General features: G+C 33.9%; 1 protein-coding gene across 2 annotated transcripts in view; it reads right to left on the bottom strand.

Moving 5' to 3' along the window:
- Nucleotides 1–363: 363 nt before the first annotated feature.
- The window catches only part of LOC116346582 (Krueppel-like factor luna), a 481,191-nt gene continuing 460,355 nt past the window's right edge, over nucleotides 364–21,199 (bottom strand). For both annotated transcript variants that reach the window (XM_031776720.1, XM_031776721.1), the window contains one exon: nucleotides 364–3,523. In XM_031776720.1, the coding sequence (XP_031632580.1) occupies nucleotides 3,348–3,523 (176 nt within the window). In that variant the 3' untranslated portion in view covers nucleotides 364–3,347. The remainder of the gene's footprint in view (nucleotides 3,524–21,199) is intronic.

The following is a 21,199-nucleotide window of genomic DNA, read 5'->3' as shown; positions in this document are numbered from 1 at the left end:
TCAATTACTTGCTCTATTATCAACCAAATATTCTTGAAATCGATAGAATTTGTTGTGGACCATCTGATTAAAGACAAAATTGTGCTTTGCAAGCAGAAAAAATCACAATAATGGCTCACTTCTTAAAAAATATCATTTCCATGAAAAAAGGACCATCTTTTTAACTTCAGAAAAAAACACAGAATTAATTATTTCTAGTCTGTTTTTGGATGTATGTTATAGGCGAAGGTCCAAAATACTTGAAACGAGCAACAATTGGTTGCATGGATTGAGAGAAAGTTGAAAAAAATCGACAAATCGGTTGTCCAGAACATAATTTTGATGGTTCGACGCATATTAAGAAAAATCGAAGACAATGCTCCGTTCAGTGTAAAGTGAATGTGCTATTCGATAGCCTATGAATAAAGGTTTATACCAATAAAATAGAATTTAATATTGTGTGTTTGTTGTTTGAATGGCGAACATCTGAATTTAGTGCAAAGACTTTTTACTCATATGTTAACCCAAATCGAACGTGTGAACGATATACAAGCAAAAGAGAAAGGCGAAATTCTGATATATGGTAGTAATTAACAATATAGAAAAACGAAAATGATCATCGTTAAATTCACCTAATTTCTAAAATCATCAATATTTGGCTAAAATATTAAAAAAAAAACAATTTTCTCCATTTTCGAATGTACTATTATAATTTTGCAGTTCGATTAGTTCAGTTGCTTCGGTATATTAGATTCATTAATGAGAAAAAAAGATAATCTCATGCGCACACGTTTGAGAACGGAAGTTGAATATCATCAGAAACGCCAAATTATTTCTCATTCAATTCTGTCGTTGTTTAAGAATAGAACTAAAATCAACTTTGATTTGGTTCACATACATAAGGAAAGTTATATAGAAAGAAAGAAAAAGAGAGAGAAAACAAGTAATACGGGTTAGTGAATCCACCACAAAAGTGGTAAAATTCATTGTATATTGTGGCAGTGATGTGTATTTTATTCATTGAAATCAGCTTGGTAGCTTCAATTGATGGTCTTAAACTATCTCTCTCTCTCTCTTTTTCTCCCGCTCACTTTTTTCTTTCCTTTGCTTTATTTACTTGAAGATGTTTTCTCTCCGAAGTTTTTTTTGCTCTTCTCTCGTTTTTACTAATTTCATTCAATTCATCTTATTCTATTCTACATTGCGTTTTGAGCGGGCCCACCTAACCTTGTCGGTCTTCATCATTTTCTCTAATTACATTTGAATAACGAATTTTGATTTAGTTTTTTCCACCTCTCAATTTTTTTTTTGTGTGCATAAAACCTACATATCAAACAAAAATCTCTCACATTGATCGACGAACTTAGTATGTGTGAGAGTTGATTTTATTGTGGATAAATTAAGCTGATTGCAAATACGCATTTAATTTCAATACATATTAACTAAAAAAACGAATAGCACGAACATGGCAAAAGAACTGCACTTTTTCATTCTCCTCAAACGGTTCATTTTAACCACATATCAAAATTTAAGGACGCACACTTGTCAAAAGTGCTCGGCTAGCTTTAATATTTTTTTTATGAATGTTGAAATGTTTCAGCCGCAAACATCGATTTCAATGGAGAACATGTCCAAATAAATTTATATAAAATTAAACGAAAAAAAATAATAAAATAACCAAAAACAAACGGAAGCTCTTATATCATGTGTTTAGAGACTACATGCACATTTACAATCAAATCGGACTTATTACTCTTGCACTTACATACATAAAATTTACTTAAAATTAAATTGAATTACTTATTACATCAGGAAGGAAAAAAACTTAAAGTTTTCAATGAACAAAGAAAGAAATATATTGTGAATGTGTATGTGTGATGAACGAGCAGGGAAGTAAAAACAATAAGTTTGTAGTGTGCTGTGTACAAAGGGTTAAATGATTTTTTTCTGAAAAAAATTGAGTTGGATTGCACTTCATGGCGAAGGGGAATTCTTCAATGATAATGAATTTCGTTCGCTTTGTCCTCATTTCTTCTCTGCTTTAGTATTTTGATTTTATCTAATCTATGTACTGTTTTTTGTCTATGTTTTTTTTGGCTTACTTTTACTTATCGTTGAATTAATATTTTTAAGCTTAACAAAGAAGAATTTTTTATTTGTTAATGCGTATTCCACCAGTGACCATTATCAATTGAGCTAGAATGATGATGGTTTTCGAATGAGTACGGAGTCTTGTTTTGTTCAGTTCACTTCAAACATAGAACTTCACTGTATATGCGTGACGCTCAAATTCGTTTTGGCCTGATATTCTTTAATGTGTATAGGTTAAAAAAATCCTATGAATTTTCACTATTTAATCATCGTTGAATGAATTGATTTTCATTCTATGTTCAACCATCATCAAAAGTCGTATTTATAACATTCAGACAAACAAAAACAGGATCAAAAAAAACATTTACTATATGGTATTAGATCCATTTTCAAAAAGCAAAGTCATTAGACTAACTTTCCGTAATGGAAACAATATTTTCGGTGTGTTTTTTAGTGTGTCTGAATATGATTTGCCCTTGGAAAAATTGACAGTGGTCGATGAGCGCATTCAAATATTTTTGTCATTCCCTTCATATATAATACAAAAATTTTCGGCGAGATGCTTTTTTTCTCTTACTAAAATTTCTCTTTTTTTTTGTTTGGTTATACCGTTTTCTATTTTTTTTCTCTTCTCTTATCTATTAAACATATATAAAAAATGTGAGGGAAAATAAGTATTAAAGGACAAATAAAATCAATATTATCTATATATTATACGTAAAGAGAGAATAGTGTGTGTTTGTGTTTGTCGGTTTACTTATTATCGAAAAAAAATTTTTTTTATCTTTTGCAGCTGCTGCTTCTACATTGCTACGGCTTTTTATAAGTAAAACATTCTTTTTGAAATGTTTTGTGTGTGTATGGATTTGTTATCGTTACATATACATATATCGTTACAAACGTAGTGCAGCATTCACTCGTTTGATTTTATGCTGATTAACTAGCTATATCTTATTGCCATTCTATGCGGCTTCTTCATTTCTTCTTCTTTTTTTTAGTGCGAATGTCATAGATGATACTTCCTACTAACTATATACGCAAAAATTAACCACATTATGTTTAAATAATCTATTCTTTTTCATCAATTAGCTCTTACTAACAACAACAAAATGTCCATCGTTATTTTACTTTCTTTCTACTTGTGGATTTTCTACAAAAATGCGTGTTTATCCTATTTTTGGATTTATTTCTTCATCATTTCGTTTGTTTGTTTTTTGTTCTTATTTAGCTCCTTCTCAAGATGTTCGCGCGTTCTGTTGATTATTTTCCGTTTTTACTTAGACATGACGCTTCATATGCAATGCCAAGTGATCGGAACGTGAAAAGCAACGATCACAATGACGACATTTGAATGGTTTAGCACCGGTATGTTTTCGATAATGACGGGTCAGCTCGTCGCTACGCGCAAATCTCCATTCACAACCTTCCCACGAACACTTGTATGGCTTTTCACCTATAAAAAAAATAAAGAAAAAAACACATTCAAATTAATTCATTTCAGAGATTTTACGAATGGAAATTCAAATGTTGATTGTAAAACTTATTCTAATAAAGTATTTGGAGAAAATTTTATGTTTCTTTTTAACTTGTTCGCATAAGAATGCATTCAGTCACACTTGTGACTTATCACATTATTATTACGTAAATAAAAATTGCTCATTAATTAAACTGATAAACATTGTTTATATCGTTCGGCGAAATGAAAGGCACTCAATTTTGTGGTATGGTTGGAAATTTGGTTTGTAAATTTAAATATATATCTGAAAAAGGAGAATAAATGGAAAGAAATAACTTGGCCTCTCGTTTCTACATGCCTATGTTTATATGTATTATGATTGAACCGAAATTTTCGCTGCAATCCATAATATTGCATTGGACCGGTGAAAATCTTGACATCAAATCATTAAGCAATTAAATATGTGTGTAACATTCATGAATATGGATGTGAAAATTTTCGAATTGCAATCGCAATCAAGCGTCTACCATTTTCCGTCTCTACCCGGTCCAACAAATAATTGCTATGCATGATTTTCTCTCTCTACCTCCTCTCTCTCTCTCTCTCTCTTGCGGAAGATCAACATAGAATGTGCATTCAATTTGGGTTGAAATGTGAATGCATTGTGGCAAATTGCGAATAACCAATCACGATGGCAGCGGAACATAGAAGTGAATGGGCAAACGGGCACATTGTTACATTACAATTATACAAACTCTTTGCAAATTAAATACAATGTGAACGAAGATATATATATATATATATATATATATATATATATAAATAACCATTTCCTTGACTCTATGTGTTTGTATGTGTTGAACAGATGCTTGAAATCATCTAATCACCAATCCCCCATTCTCGTCGCACGCATACCAAACAAATCAACCTTTTTAGTAAAAAGCTTTTACTCATTTAAATTCAGATTTTACACATTGTTCAAATATTTCAATCTTTCTCTCTCCATCTTGACAATTCTGAATGATCGTTGTCTTTACTCATTCATTATCTAGAATGTTGATTTTCAACAATTTGAGATGGAATTCATTTTCTTTCAACTATTTTTATGTGTAGTGCATAAATTCACATCAAATGATAACGTCAATGTAAAGATACATGCATTTCATGTCCAATAAGTAACACATTCCAAGAAGTTGCAAGAGTCCAACGAAGATTTTCTATGTTTTTAGAAATGCGATATGTGTGGAAAGATTGTTGAAAACTTTAAATGAAATATGAAGTATTTCGCTAATTGAAATGGACACTCAAACGTCGGATGGTTTTATATAATAATAATGTGCATACAGTGTACAATCGATTCTTGTACTCTTTGTTCAGCTGTCAAAACTTATAAAAAAGCTATACACACCAATTCGATTAATTCAACGGATAAATTTGCATAATAATTCAAGAAAATGTATGGCCATACGACAAAAAAGTATAAAATCGTGTTTTCGTTAGATTCAATTAAAATCATCAAAACCACACTTTCTCTCTTTCTTTCTTCACTTTCTTCATTTGCAAAACGTTGCTGAAGAATTGGAGTGTGAGGGAAATATATATATTGATACCGAAACGACTAACGGGTAGAACGATGAAGAAACCTAGTGGATGAGATCAAGAGATGAAAATAACATTAATCGAGCTTGAAAAGTGTACAAATATACATATATGTTGGTGTGTTGACTGTTCGATAAATTTTTTTCATCGTTTAAATCAAGGATTGAAGAGAGTGAGTGAAAATTGAGCTTATAAATTGAATTTTCTTTGATGCACTGTGCACAAATATTCCTTAGTGGATATTCCCTTAGGGGCTAGTCATACGATATAAACATCGGTGGAAACTATGTTTCCTATAGACTAAAATATTTACTGAAATGTTTGACCACTTCCAAGAAGTGGAAACTTTATATCATGGAAACAAATGGTCGCCGATTGAAAGTACCTTTGGAATCATGTCTTCAAGATTTAGATTATTACGAACAACCATTGAGCTCAGCGAACAAAATGTTAAGTATTGCATTTTGGCAATATGTGCTCTGCACAATTTGATTATGACCATTGGACGGGATCATTCAATCACAAGAGAAATTATTAACTCAGTCACAAGGCATGTCGATTTGAATTACGATGACGATATCGTGGAAAACGATGAAATAGAATCAAACGAAGCAAAAAATATTCGTAATCTATTCAAAAAATATTTTATTGCTCATGTCGGCGAAGTTCCATGGCAATATGACATGGTGTGATGAAGGATGAGAGGTGAGGATGAGAAGATGAGAGCGAGGAAGAGGTGTCACGATAAAGCGTATAATTTATCATTTTGTGTTTTGTTTTTCAGAAATATAAAACAAAAATTGCTTCAAGATATGACAATATCTCTAAATGTAACTTTACAAGAAATTTCATCAAAATTACATTCGTTGAGAACACAATTTAATCGAGAATGTAGCCGAGAAAAAAAGCAAAAAAGCGGTTCCGGGTGTGATGAAATATATATATCAAAATGGTAATATATGTCCAGCCTACACTTTTAAAAAGTAGGATAGGTATCCGACGAAAGTTTTTCGAATTTGGTACATTATATATTAAAATATCGCAATTGATTTTTTTAAAAAACCAAATGTGGTTTCATTTCAGAATGCGCACTCATTAAAATCAAATGATTTGCCGTGCCTTTTAAATGAGCTAGAAACACGTGATTTGATAGTTGTAAGCACAGATTCTTCAGACACACAGTCCAGCTTTGAAAAATGCAAAAGAAATGCAAGACAAAAAATTATATGATTCGTAAAAAAGATTTCAAATGCCTTTAGTAAAACTATTTACCATATACGTATTGATTCAATACTATTGAAAGCACAAATAAAATGCAACAACAACACCAATACAAATGAATACAAATATGCACTGTATGAACAGTGGTACGCTTATAAATTCTATTGCTTGGTGAAATCACAATGATTGCATTAAAATAAAAACACTTTTGGAAGTATCGACTCGGAAATCGTCACAAGAATCCTTGTTTATTATTATTATGCGTTTATGTGTGTGTGAAAATGAAAAAGTACTGTTCAAAAAGATAGTGTTGGCACATACAATGGGCATTGAAATTGAATGTTCGAACCATTATACACACCAATTGAGTTAAATTGTATACGAACAATAGAAGAATACAATTGTATGTTATCTCTTGTTGCACAAAAAGCAACTTGACTTCGTTGACAAATGACAATATTATATCGCTTTCTATATCTGTATCTCTTTCGTTGTGTGCCTTTTAATTCCAATGCGTCTTAGATTGTAATCACCCAAGTTTCACTCGGTAAATCTAAACCATCGTTTCGTTTAAAAAATATCGGCGAAAAAAATGTCCAATTGATGTATTTAATTTGTGACTTTCAAAAGTTTTGACACTATGAACATTACTAGTTCGATTACTTTTTTGATATTTTCGCAGGTCGATTTCTCATCTTTTTTTGTTGTCATCATCTCATTTACCAAACTCTTCGCACTACACAAACTTGAAATTGATTCGTCGAAAGGGTGTGCAAACTATAATAATGCTCAAATGCATTAATTTCTAATGAAAAATCAACGACGAAAATCGTACCAAAATCAAATAGTAAATGCGTTCAAGAGCCAAACACTTACACAAAATACAACAACAACAACAACAACAACAAAAAATCTAGTCTATTCAATGTGTGTTATGTCGCGCGTGATACTACGTTGACAATCGAGTTCATCCCTTCCTTCCACGGGAACCCGTTAAAAAGGATTCACCGAAACCCACACACACATACACTCACTCTCATCATGATTGAAAAATGAACGATAAAGTGAGTGAGTGAGTGTGAGAGAGAGAAAACATAAGTGTGTGCGCTTTTCACGTTCCATTAATTAAAATTGAAATGCAACATGACAACAATTTTGTGCTGTTCGGAAATTAAATTATGAACAACTTTGTCGCTCGATGCCATTTACTCTTTTTCTTTTGAGATTGCATTGGGTGCAGTGCCAGTGTAGTCAGTATGTATGTGTGTATGTTTTGTGAATGGTATCTGGCGTGCAGGTCTGAGAATGGAGTTAAATGAAGAGCATCGTCCATATTAATGTATTTAGTTTTGCACATAAAAACCGAAATCAAGAGAATGTTTGAGAGAGAGAGAGAAAATTGCTGTCGACAAAGATAGTAGTTAAATGTATAGAAAAGTCGAAGGGTCGCGACAATCGCTCCATATACAGATATCGTGTGTGTGTGTTGACAAAAGAGAGTGAGTGAAAGAGAAAAAGAGATGAAACGTTATAGTGAAAGATCGTAAGCTTTTTAAGTAATACGTTTACTGAACATGGTACATCATAGTGGCTTTTCGTTTCGTTCTATCACTTGCATTTTTTTTTCAAGCTCCATTCCAATTTAACTGTTTATCACATCTCCTTCTTTTTTCTCTATACAATGTGCACGTGTTTCACCTAGATCATTCTTTTTTCCGTTGATGTTGCTCGATTCGCTTCTGTCTAGAGTGTAGTCTTTCTCGATTATTCCTATATATATATATATATATATATAAAATTACAGAATTACTGTTCGCGAAATAAACCGTTCACCGCGTTAGCGTATGTGGACTGAAGTATATCAGTGTTTGTGAGTTAGCCAAATCAAAACGCAACTGCTTCACTATGAAAAAGTACGACGTTTTTCCTTTTTATCTTTTTGTCATTGTAAAGTGGATTGTATAAGGAAGGGAAATTGGTATATATGTGCAGATATGTGACATTTAAGCACGCAAACCAAATATTTCTGCAATAAAGTAAAAGTGTGCATTGCATGTCAGAGCCAGGAATTTCTATGCAAATTAAAAGTTAGTGAATAACACTTCAAAGAAGTGACAATGGAGAGTTGAATGAATGAAAGATTGAAGGGAAAAAAAACACACAGAGAGAGAGAGAGCGAGAAGTGAATTCAACGCACACTTTAGTTTGTGAGAGCGCATCAATTAATAACGGTCATTTGAATGTGAATGCTAGCTCACAAGTGTTTTCACCTAATTCGAAAACTCTCAAAGATCTTTTTTAACTGACTGATCATTTGTTTGGTCAATTCTTTCGATTTCAGTGTAATGATGGATGCGCATCGACTCTGGTACAAAAACTATATTTACAGTGAATCTAATATTTTTGGTAGACAAAATTTTGCATGACACACTCCACTCACACGCCATTCGTATATGAATCCTATGTTAATGGAGAGTTTCTCTGCTTACTTTGCTTCGTACCGAAATTATGCTTAAATTTTAACACAGCTAGCCACGACGGAATTCAATGTAATCTATACTAAGTTGCTTCCCACCAGTGAAAAGACTTTTGCTCAGTTACAAACAACAGACTAGAACTCCATAGTTGTACGTAGTGGCGCTAGCTGTGCTACAGTTTTGCATTTTATACAGTCTCTTATGGAACATAATTGCAGTGTGCTTTGTTTGTTATTTTGTCTATCAAAAAAATTAGATTCACTGTAATCTCGACTGAACTGCAGCTGCAATCACTTGAATCGAGAGTTGTGACTGCTATGACGATGATGATGATGATGATGACCAAACCAGAATGGCGTCATCAAACCAGAATGGCGCAAATAAATAAAATCATTTTCTACATTCGTCCGAAATTGTAATATAGAAATAGAATTTGAATGTTCAACAAAGAGAGAAAAAAATCGGTAAATATTTAGTGACTGAGATAATAATATTTCATCACTAAATATTTTCCGATTCTTTTCTCTCTGTGAATGACAAACTTTACCATTGAATGAAAATGATAGGGGGTGTGTGCAACTGAAATGTGGGGGCTTGGTACAGAGACAAGAGACATAATTCAAGTTGCATAATTTGTCGTCCGATCCAATTGATTCTTGGTTTGAATCCCATTTCGAAATGTAGCTCCGTCAATCTAAATTAATGGCCAATTAAAACTGTGTACCAGACGATTTTGTAATCAAATGTGCATACACACGAGCACTAGAATACAGAAACATTTGTTGCAAACAAAATGATACCTACATAAACAACCGTTGACGATAAGACATTTTCATTTGTCATTTATTTCGCAAATTGTGCTCTCAATTTTTCACTTGTATGAGTTCCGATTTTTGGTTTTATTTAATTCAATTCAAGTGACGAATATGATTTATTCACGTTATTTACACATGATAATTGGTGAAAGTATTGATGAACATTTCAATTTGTAAAAAAAATATGTGTAGTCACTCTCATGTTCACCCTTTTCACTAATTCAATGTGAGAAGGGAATTAAAAGCGTCATGTATTTGTAACAATTTTATTAAATTACAAATTTATTTGTTATCGTTTCGATGTGATATAATAAACAAGAAAAACTCCATTTCCGGGACGATAGCAAAGACAGGCAACATCATTCGATATGAAGGCGTACAAATATAGTTTTGCATCTCTTTCTGTCTCATTCGAAATGTTTCTGCCGCTCATTATTAAATTTGTTTGAATTGGCAAGCCATGGGATATCATTTACTCTGCGTTTGCTTCGACATAAAGTTTATCAAATTATGCTTTCGGTTGTCGGCAAATGGTTATGTATAAACTTGTATGGGATGCTTTTTGTACTGTTGCCACTGTTGCTTCTCTCTGTTTTTATATTACGGTAAAAAAGTTAATTGTTTTTATGTTGATTAAGATAATTTCATAAAATTTTCACATTCAGTTTTTCATATGTCCCTCTTTTTACGCCTCCCCCACAATTCTAACTGCATGTGAGTCATGATTTTATTAATATTTTTTTTATTTCATTCATAATTATTACTTTTACATTGTACATGTAATAAAATGCGCACACCGTACATGGTAATATACCTTGGGCATGGGGCAATCGTATTCATATTGCATGTATAGAAGATGTCATACCAAAATGTTAATATAATATTAGCAGAGTCAATTAACAAGCATAGATAGGAACCCATACATTGTCGCAAAATATCCTGCGTATATGAAAAAAATTATGACTCACAACAAGCTACATCAGTACGGAAGTTTTTTATAGCCAATGTTACGCTATTTTCTCTTTGTATTTAATATCATTTATTACATATGGCGTAAGAGAGGAGAGAGAGAAAGAGGTAGAAAAGGATAGAATCATCGAATCGGAAAGCTTCCGAACGAGTAGAAAGAAAAGCCGGTTCGTACAGGTTTGATTTGCAGGTAAAATACCAACCGAGAGAGTAATATCATTTAGAGACCGATATCATTTTTACTTTATATTGTGAGACTGTCAGTCTCCCTTTATGGAATTGTCTCCAACCCTTTCAAATAGATACAAATATGGTGATACCAATAAGCTGTGTGCACCAACGATATGGCATGAACTTCTTTTTCTCATCCTTTTTTAGCCCCATTTCCATATTCCGTCAATATAAACTTCAGAACATTTGCTTACAATCATATTGAAAATTAGTGGCCAATTATGTGAGCACAACTATTACAATTCAACTGAATGACACAATACCAAAATAGAGCATTTCCTTCACAAAAATATAACACAAATTCAAAAATTGGGATGCAACAAATCAGGATAAATTGAGGATATTTCAATGCAAAAATATGGAATTTCATTGATTTGTTTGACGAAAAATGCAAAGCAAAATATTTGTGAATATTCCGATGCTTGGTTATTGTTGCCATTTTGAGGACGCGCGTCGGTATTTTTTTCCACTTGAACAATTTCGAAGAATGAAACGAAATTATATCATTGCATAAATTAGCGTAACCATGGCATATAACCGGTTTTAATTATTGCTTTGCACTCTTGTTGTTCGAACGGATAGCTAGATGATGGCTGGCACTGAACATAAAATGCTCGAATGATATCCTTTCAAAACCGATTTCCTTTTGTATTGGTTGCTGCATGCAGCAGCAAAACCCTTGGCCATCCCTCTCCCTCTCACCCGAATCGGAAAAGGATATGCCAAGCCACAATTAACTGAACAAGATTAAATGATTTAAACGAATTTCCCATTAAAAATCATCGAACTCAAATGTCGACACACACTGAACACAATAACTAACCAGTTAGACATACATGCAAACACGAGAGATGAGCGACGAGAATAGATTGATGGTGCAGTTTGTGGGGAGATGGTAGAGCAAGAGTTAACATGCACATCCGTTTAAATCAATCATGTATGGATAGGGAGATTTGGCTGAATTATACAGTTCATCGAACTTGATGTTTGACCCTTTAAAACTGCAATGCTAAAACTTATCATTTAATTGAATGTGTTTTGTACACATTGCAAATGAACATTTGTATGCATTAAGTGAATTTTTTGCAGCAAGAGCAGCAAGAGCAGCAATAGCAGCACCAACATCACAATTACAATGTCAAAAACAAAATGTACACACACGCATGAACGGAATGAGTGAGAGAGCGGAACGAACGGCAGTGCCAAACATGTGATTCCAACGTAATGATATAACCTCAACAACAATGACATTTGTGTGTTTTGATCAAAGAATTGCATCGCTCCGCACTTGTTCTACCACAATGTGTGAATTACAACAATTTACATTTTGGATATATCCGGACCACTCGGAATTTTGGGACTTTTGCACACTCACACGCAAAAATCGACAATTTAATTTCATTTGCATAAATTCATCAATGACTCTGACACATTTTCAATCGATTTACATGATTTTTCGATGTTTGTTTCCGATGAAGTGTTTGTAAACTCCTTGGCAAGATGTGTCTGTATTTTAAACGATAGCATACATTTCCAATTTATCATATTCACTATCTCTCTCTCTCTTTCAGTCTCTCTTGTTGTTTTCAATTCTATTTTGCACCGGATGGTTTCGGAAAAAACGAACACACACAGGGAGAGAGAGAGAAGGAGAGGTACCACTAAATTTTCAAATGGGCGATGACCGATTTCGACATGGGCCACTGTTCGATGTTCACATGGATTACGAGTTGCATCCGATTCAATTTAAAATCGGTTCATCAGTGACATATAAATGCAATTTGACACAATATACGACACTATACAAGACCAAACAATTCATCCATATATTTTACATTGGTTTATTTCTCTAATGTTTATTTTTTTTTATCTCTCTTTCGAACTGTCAAACACTTTCAATTTTAATTGTAACATTTGTTGTTTAGATTATCTTTGGGTCGTTTTTTTTCTTTCTCCGAGAGCTGTAGTTTTTTGACATTCGAGCGTAACGAAAACAAATAAATGCTTTTATAGGCAATCAATTTGTTTTACGCTTCGTATAATTTATAGAATGTACGGCAAACAGCTATAATATATTTCCCATTGGATTTTGTGATATTCACGCACGAGCTGCCGATTAGATAAGATTTATATTCAAGATATATATTTTCACATGCAAATATTTACGTCTGTGGCGAGGTTGTAGTTGTTTCGATTTTTTTTCTTACAGCCAAGATGAATTATTATCTATAAGCCGTAATACGTATTGTATATTGTATTTTTAAATTCGTATAAAATGTTTGTACGAAATTTTATATTGAAGTGGTTATAAATTTCCGCATCGAGACATATCACGAATAATGGGGCTTGGCGTTTCGAAATTATTTCATAATGCTTATAAATTACAAAAAAATAAGAGGAAAAAGCGAGAAAAAGGGGAGCCGCCACTGCGGTGGAAAACCCCGAATTCTGAACCGTTTAAGTTTTTTTGTATTCGATCGCGCGAGCAAGGATGACGCCATTCGAATTTGTTCGTTTGATATTCAATATCAAATTTTATCTAATCATAGCCGTAATAAATCTCAGCGTATAAAATCACGAGCGGAACGCAGAAAGTACGCTTAGTTCTATTACTGATACTGTTTTGCTTTTCATTTATTGCCGCTCAATATTCGACGATTTTTGTCCATAATTCTGAATTTAGATTTCGGTCAAAATTTCACCGAAAAAACCAGAAGAAAATAACGAAAGCAAATATGGTTGAAAAAGTGTGACCAAAATTAGATATATTTTTTTTCAGATTTATGTATTTGAAATCATGATGTCAACTATAATTCAATGGTCGATTCCATTTTTTGACTCTTTCTTTGCTGTCGTTGTTGCTTTGGAGTTTGGAATCACCTTGTTTTTCCATTCATTTTTTATATAAAGCTCACTAGAGCAATTCACAACAATCCAAAAAAATGTTGGAAAATATACAAGTGGAAAGAAATAGAGAGAGTAACTTGGGTCACATATGCATAAAATAACACAGTGAGTGAAAATATAGAATTTTCCATTTAATAATTATAATAATAAAATATCCATCGTTCGAATGGAGTTTTTTCATTTTCCAAGACTGTAAAATATGTATTATGATTGATGTGTTTGATGAAAGAGAAATTTATATTATGTACACATAAAAAAACAAATGATCCGAATCGAAAGTCATCAAAATCTATGCATATTCGATTTTCTTTAACATTCCTCTGCAATTTCGTTCAACACTTGAATATCTCGTTATATTTTGTTCCGTGGAATAAAAAATGAATTTATTAGTCTGTGAATGAAATTGCATGAAACTGTCCTTAATGTACAAAGTATACTGAAGAGATCGTAAGGTTTCATAGTATGTCATAATGCTGATAAAGTGCTTTCATTGCGTTGCATCGAATAAAATATGGTCGTGTGTGAATGTTCAACAGCATACACACACACACACACACACACACACTGATGTATGTGTGCGCATCGAACAAAAATGACATACACAGTAAGAAAATATCAGTCGACGCTATACGCAAAACCGACTGGTACGTGCACTAATACGTTTTTACATCTTTTACATCTAGTGACCATAAGATTTTCGACTGTGCGAAGATACGCACAAAGAGCAACGAATCAGTCGAAAAATCTTATGGTCACTAGATGTAAAAGATGTAAAAACGTATGAGCGCACGAACCAGTCGGTTTTGCGTATAGCGTCGGCTGATATTTTCTTACTGTGTAACATCATCAACGGATCTGGCATGAACAAATCGGTTTTGATCGAAGAAATGTTTGCTTCTGCTTCTGTAGTTCGAGTATACAAGCGCTTGCCAGACGAAATAACGAATACAGATAGGACTGCCTTGTGGATCACATCATTTAAATGGATATCGCATAAAGTGGGAAATCTCAATTGGGAAATGATTGGGAACAATTTTCTTATGCTAAGAGTCTCTTAGCTGGCTCACTCTATCTCACCTCTTTTTCTCTCCCCCTCTCTCTCTCTCTCTTCTTGTGTGTATGTGTGTTCTGTCTGCATTTTCTTCAAGTGTGTATATTGTGTTCGAAACATGGTTCAGCATGAGAGAATTTGATGGGTAAAGTAAATAAATCACACACAAGGAAATGATTAATGCTGATATTGCCTGTACACATATAATATGCATGCATACATTGTCGTCGTCGTCTCGATAAAGAAACAGTAAACAGCTTGATCTTATTGCTGCTGTTACTGCTGTTGTACTTCTTGGGCAAAGGTTTCGTTCGGTGTTCAAATTGATTACTTGCTTGCCAATAGATTACTGTTGCCGCTATTGCTGCTGCTGCTGCTGACGACGAAAAAAAGCAGCCAACTTGAAACGCACTTGCTATCTCTGTCGCACTCATTTCTATTTGGTGGAAATTGTCGGGGCTGTTGTTTTCACAACACAAATACCCAGCGATAGCGATATATATTCATTTCATATCAATGTTTGTATTTTTGTGTGATACATCAAATATAATTTACTCTTAATATGTCAACAATACATCGAGTAATATATATAGAGTATTTTATTTGTGAGTTGATTGTATTAAAGGAAGGAAATTGTAAGAACATTGGACAAGAAGATCGAAAAACACTTTACGCCACTGCCGCACCAAGCAAAGTAGACGGGCGTTGCATAAATCCACCATTTACCTTTTCAATGGATGCCATAATAAATCGATGTTATATACATTTTAAGCGTGTACATTAGGGTGTTTCCACATGAAAAATATTAAAAAGTGGCTATTATCATTTTGAAGAGCGTTAAATTCTGTATAAGATGATTTGATTTTTGATACTGATTGGTTGCCGATGTCACTTCCTGGACTAAAAACACATTTGTAAATTGATTTCATCTCGCATTCACGCCAAAATCTGTAATTGATGAAAATATAAGATTGAACAAAATTAAAAACATGAAAAATAATTTTAATATCAAAATAATTGCCTAAATATTAATAAAAGTAACACAAAAACTCACAATTTTACCACAATAAACCAAAACAATGCAAATTCGCCAATTCATTTGACAGAATGACATTTGAAGCGTGATTCGCTCACGCATGACAAATGACAGGTTATGTGTCAAATGAATTGGCAATTTTGCATTGTTTTGGTTTATTGTGGTAAAATTGTTAGTTTTTGTGTTACTTTTTAAATATTTAAGCAATTATTTTGATATTAAAATTATTTTTTATGTTTTTAATTTAGTTCAATCTTATAATTTCATCAATTACAGATTTTGGCGTGAATGCAACATGGAATCAATTTACAAATGTGTTTTTAGTCCAGGAAGTGACATCGGCGACCAATCAGCATCGAAAATCAAATGATCTTATACAGAATTTTACGCTCTTCAAAATGATAATAGCCACTTTTTAATATTTTTCATGTGGAAACACCCTAGTGTACATTGTTTCAATTTGGGAATTTTTGCATTCTATTATTTCTTGCTTGATCTAATCACATTTCGGTCGGTTGGTCGTAATCTGTGTGTTTGTCGATCTTTTTCGCATTCGTCTTCGTTCGCAAGAAATTCGATGTCATTCCAATTCACTTTTGAGCGATGCGATGATCATGTATGCCATTTAATCGAACTGCATTCAAATTGTTGCCGTATTCACTTTTGCTCTTTACACCCCCTCCCCCCCAATTCTTCTCATTTGGGTGTAACTGCGAACAGTGAATATGGACTTCAAAACGCTTTATCTGTATCAATGTTTCGCAAATTTTCATCTCTTAGCTTAACTCGTTCTTTTCTCGGTCTGAAACAAGAACTTCCAATATTGGATTTCGCAGTGAAAACTTTACCATTTCATGTGTGTGTGCGTGTGTTTCATCTTCATTCATTTTTTTTTCTCCCGTCTTTTTATTCACTATAAAATATACATATATTATTGCAATTTCACATCGATCTCGACGCCACATCTTTCGAACACTGGCAAACACTATTGCATACATGGATTGGAATCTTATGTATGGTGTGTACGTTTATGTTTTTTTTTCTTTTTCTGAGCAAAAAAAAAAAAAACCATTGGCTCATAGATTATATGTCAAAATTCAATTTTAAACTTATTCTCATAAATTTAAGTTGTGAATATTCTTACACATTCTCTCTCTATCTTTCGTTCATATTGCCGTCACCACAAACCACCCGCGCCTCTGATTTGTGTGCGTGAGCGCAATTGGCGTTGTTCATCTTTGTCAGGTTCAATTCTTATTTCGAGGAGAGTTTGCAGTTCTGTTTTTCAATATTTTTTTTCGTTCAATTTTGTTCAAACTGTGCCTTTTTCACTACACTTTTCATGCAGAGTCAAAAAAAAATAAAAATATGGTTAATTTTTTTCTTTGCAAAGAGTCAAGTGAAACTGAGAGACAGTGAAAAAGAAGAAAAAAAAAATCACCTATAGAGAAAGATTTTGCCGTACTTTTTTCGCATTTACATTAAGTTTTGCTATGAACTTTGGCCTATTTTACTTTTCTTCTGTTGTTGCTCGGCAAGTGCGCTCGCTGGTCTTTCTGCCGCATGTAGTACAACAAAAAGATAAAAAAGGGAGTGTGTGTGTATAGTTTTCGGTCAAATGGAAAAGTAAATACGAAATAATGCACTCGAAACTTCTTTACCGCTTCGTATGCGCTTTTTTCACTTTTCCTATGGTTAAAAGTCTAGAATGCGGCATAGCACGCTTTTCACTATCTCTTTGGTAAATAATTAAATTTGATTTTTTTTTGCAAACGAGACAAAAACACTAGAAGGATACAATTTTTTTTAAAATGAAACATATATAAATCGCAGAAAAGCTCACAGAGAGAGAAAGAGAGAAACATAGCAACCGGTAAAAAGTTAAGTAAAATCAACAAAAATGTTAAATGATTGCACACCAATGCTGATGCAGATAGCATCACACACGGTTCACCTTTAAACATTCAACCGCGCATTTCTTGTCTCTCTTCTCTTTATTCTAAACATTTGTGTCCGTAAGAATAAACATGGCAATACAAAAATGGAATCTGAAGAACGTTACATAATTTTTTTTGTATGGAGATGTACTATGTAGAAAAAATTTATGTAACGTTCTTCAGATTCCGTTTTTGTATTGCCATATTTATTCTTACGGACACATTTATTTGTCGCAACATTTTTACTTTATGCATTCTCGCAAACAAACCGTACAGAGACAAATATTCAGTCTCGCTCACCAGTTTGTTGTGAGTCACCACATTACGATTTCGAAACGTACTTTTAAATTTAATTGATTCTGTTGAATGTTTGAGTTTTTTTCGGCTCTTGAGTGTTTCATCTTCTAATTTAATAAGAATGCTATGCGCAAATTTTTAGCAAAAGTGGTCAACTATAGTTAACTTCAAGTAGGCAAACTACGCTATACACAAAAACAAATATCCGAGTACGGTTACTCGCACTTGCGTTGTTAGCAGAGAGTCTACCCTTCAAAATGAGTTACGCACTCTATTTTACTCTATTTTTGGTGTTAATTCCATCCAAGTGAACACATCATAGTGAAAGAAGAAATACATGTGTAGTCATAGCCGCATGCGTTCAACGTACATATGACTCTACCCCTCAAAATGAGTTACGCACTCCATTTTACTCTATTTTTTGTGTTAATTTCATCCAAGTGAACACATCATAGTGAAAGAAGAAATACATGTGTAGTCATATGTACGTTGAACGCATGCGGCTATGCCTACACATGTATTTCTTCTTTCACTATGATGTGTTCACTTCGATGGAATTAACACCAAAAAAACCGCAAGTGCGAGTAACCGTACTCGGATATTCGTTTCTGTGTATCACGTCAATAAATTTGCGATAAATACATTTTGATAAAGTTTCATTTTCTTTGGATTGTATGCGTTGTATAGCAACAAAACCAATGAATAAAAAATTGTCTTCTAGGGACATTGTGATTGTGGCATGAATGTTGTACACTTTTGTTTCATATTCAATGTGATAATATTTGGCAAATGTTTGGCGTGATAAAAGTTACATATACAAACTACACAATTTAAATAATTATTTTATAGGTATAAAACAATGTGACAATCGTTACGAATAATCAGTAAAAAAAACGAATTTCGTTTGAAAATAAAAATGTGAATGCTCAATTTCGTTGTCGTGGCAACTTAAATTTCAACTTGCAGCGTCTCGGAAACAAATGATGGTGCGACATAAGAACTAAATAAGAAGCACGTAATAAATCTGGAATCAGTAACCAATTTTTATTGCACACTATCGTGTCTCTCGCACGCCCATCACAATGTTTGTATCGGCGTTTTTTGTGTGTTTTGCAAGCTCACTTCTTTTGCCACAGCTGCAAAAAAACAAAACAAAAGAAGCGCATACCAACTCTCTTTCTATGTGCGACTTTTACATACTTTATTCTGTGTGTGAACAATAAATTAATTTAAAACTTTTTGATAGTTTTGGCAATTTTTGCCTTATAAAAGATTTTCGCTGTAACAGTCGCGCGCGACTCCGCCCGCTCACTCACTGTAGTTTATGTGTATTTCTGCAATTTCACCATGTTTGTTGAGATGATGGCTGCTGCACGGTGAGCATTGATAGAGAAATGCCGTAAACTTTGCCAAAGTGATTTGGGAGCCAGCAAATGAGCCAGAGCGAAAGAAAACGATCGACAGCAAGCCAAAGAGCGTAAAAAAGAACGAGAAAAAAAATGATATAGAAAGTCGAAGAAAGTGCTGGCGAATCGCAAGCGCACACGCGATAAGAAAAGTGCCGAAGAAAAGTTGTGGAAGAAGTGCAGTGCAATTTTATGTCGTTGGATGTTCATAATGTGAATTTATGTTTGGATCGTAACTCGTGTAAGATATTTATCTTTGAAATGTAACACAGCCCATCCCCAAAGTGTGCATCATACCGTAGAGAGAGAGCATCGTCAATGCGCCTAAACACGTCCTGCATTCTATTTTATCTGCATATAATGTTCATGAGATTCGCGAGATTTCAACTTGGTATCATTTTTGATCGAGTTGTGTGATATTGCCCGTTCATTGTGTGTCCAGTCTTTCTATGCTCGCTCTTATGCTTATTTGCTTGTCATTTTCCGAGGTAGATAGTTCATAGTTGTCGTCGTTGTATTCTCTTACTCTTCTGTTTCATGTTTCACACGGTACAAAATGCACATACAAGAAACGTCAAATGATGCTATAAGTAGCTAACATCGAACGGATTGGATAATGCAAAAAAAATATAAACCATGGAGGAATATCTGAACTCTGAAAATGCAGCAATGTAAATGCATTTCGAACTGAGATGAAATGAAAACCGATAGCAACAAAGCAACAAATTGAGATAAAGTTGAAAAAAAGTGCAGAGAGTGAGAGAGAGAGAGAGAGAGAACCAGCAAGAGACAAAGTACAACGATAAACTTTGCATGAATGAAATTGCAAAAGCAGCGATGGTAGTGTTTGTTTGTGCGTTCAAAGTATAAAAAGAATGGAAAATGACCAGAAAGACCTTTCAGTTGACGTTTTTTGGAGAAAAGTTAAAAAAATTTGTTCGTTGCGCCGTGTACTGTGATTGAGTCGCAATTCACATCAATACACAAAATAGAACAAGCACCTAAGTGTAGCGCACTCTCAGCCATAGACTAGTGGTTAGCGTGCCAGGTTTGTGAGCGTGAGGACACGAGTTCGATTCTCGGTCAAATTTCGTCCGGTATTTTTCCACCGTGATTCGCTCAGGAATTGTCAGTGGTTTAATGAGGAGAGGTTTGGGCCGTGTCTCGGATTTGTGGAGTGCTTCGGAGGGCACTTAAAGCCGTCGGTCCCGTGTGTGTGCACAGCGAAGATATGGGTTCAGCACAGACACACGTAAAAATGGAGTGCTTTCGCGTTAGGTTGATGTCTTGGATATATCAATGTCCAATACATAAACCGCAAAAAAGGTAGTGCCGAACTACTGGTGAATATACCGGTAAATCAGTGGTATTCGCATTCCCCCATTTGAAAAAAGAGCTCAACGCCATATATGTATCGGTGGAATTGTGACTGTCACGACAATTGCATTGGAGGAATAATCCAAGCAATCGAATGACAGCACCATGCAATAGAGTTTGTGTCAAGGCTAATTAGATAGCGTAACCCCGTAAAAAATGCATCAGGCTTGATAGCATACCTTCAGGAGTGCATCGGTCTAGATAGCGTACTTTCCGGAAATGCATCGGACTATGGCACAAAAACGTAAATTGCATGTAAAAACACCATTGGGTCTGCGCAAAACACTGATGAAGCGTACGCGTGATGCTACAAATAGCTCCCCAATTCGAAAAAAAAAAAAAAAAAAAAA

The sequence above is a fragment of the Contarinia nasturtii genome, unplaced genomic scaffold (genome assembly GCF_009176525.2).
Source record: "Contarinia nasturtii isolate CC-2019 unplaced genomic scaffold, AAFC_CNas_1.1 Cnas_scaffold_1565, whole genome shotgun sequence".
NCBI lineage: Eukaryota > Metazoa > Arthropoda > Insecta > Diptera > Cecidomyiidae > Contarinia > Contarinia nasturtii.
This window is presented reverse-complemented; position numbering and strand designations above follow the sequence as displayed.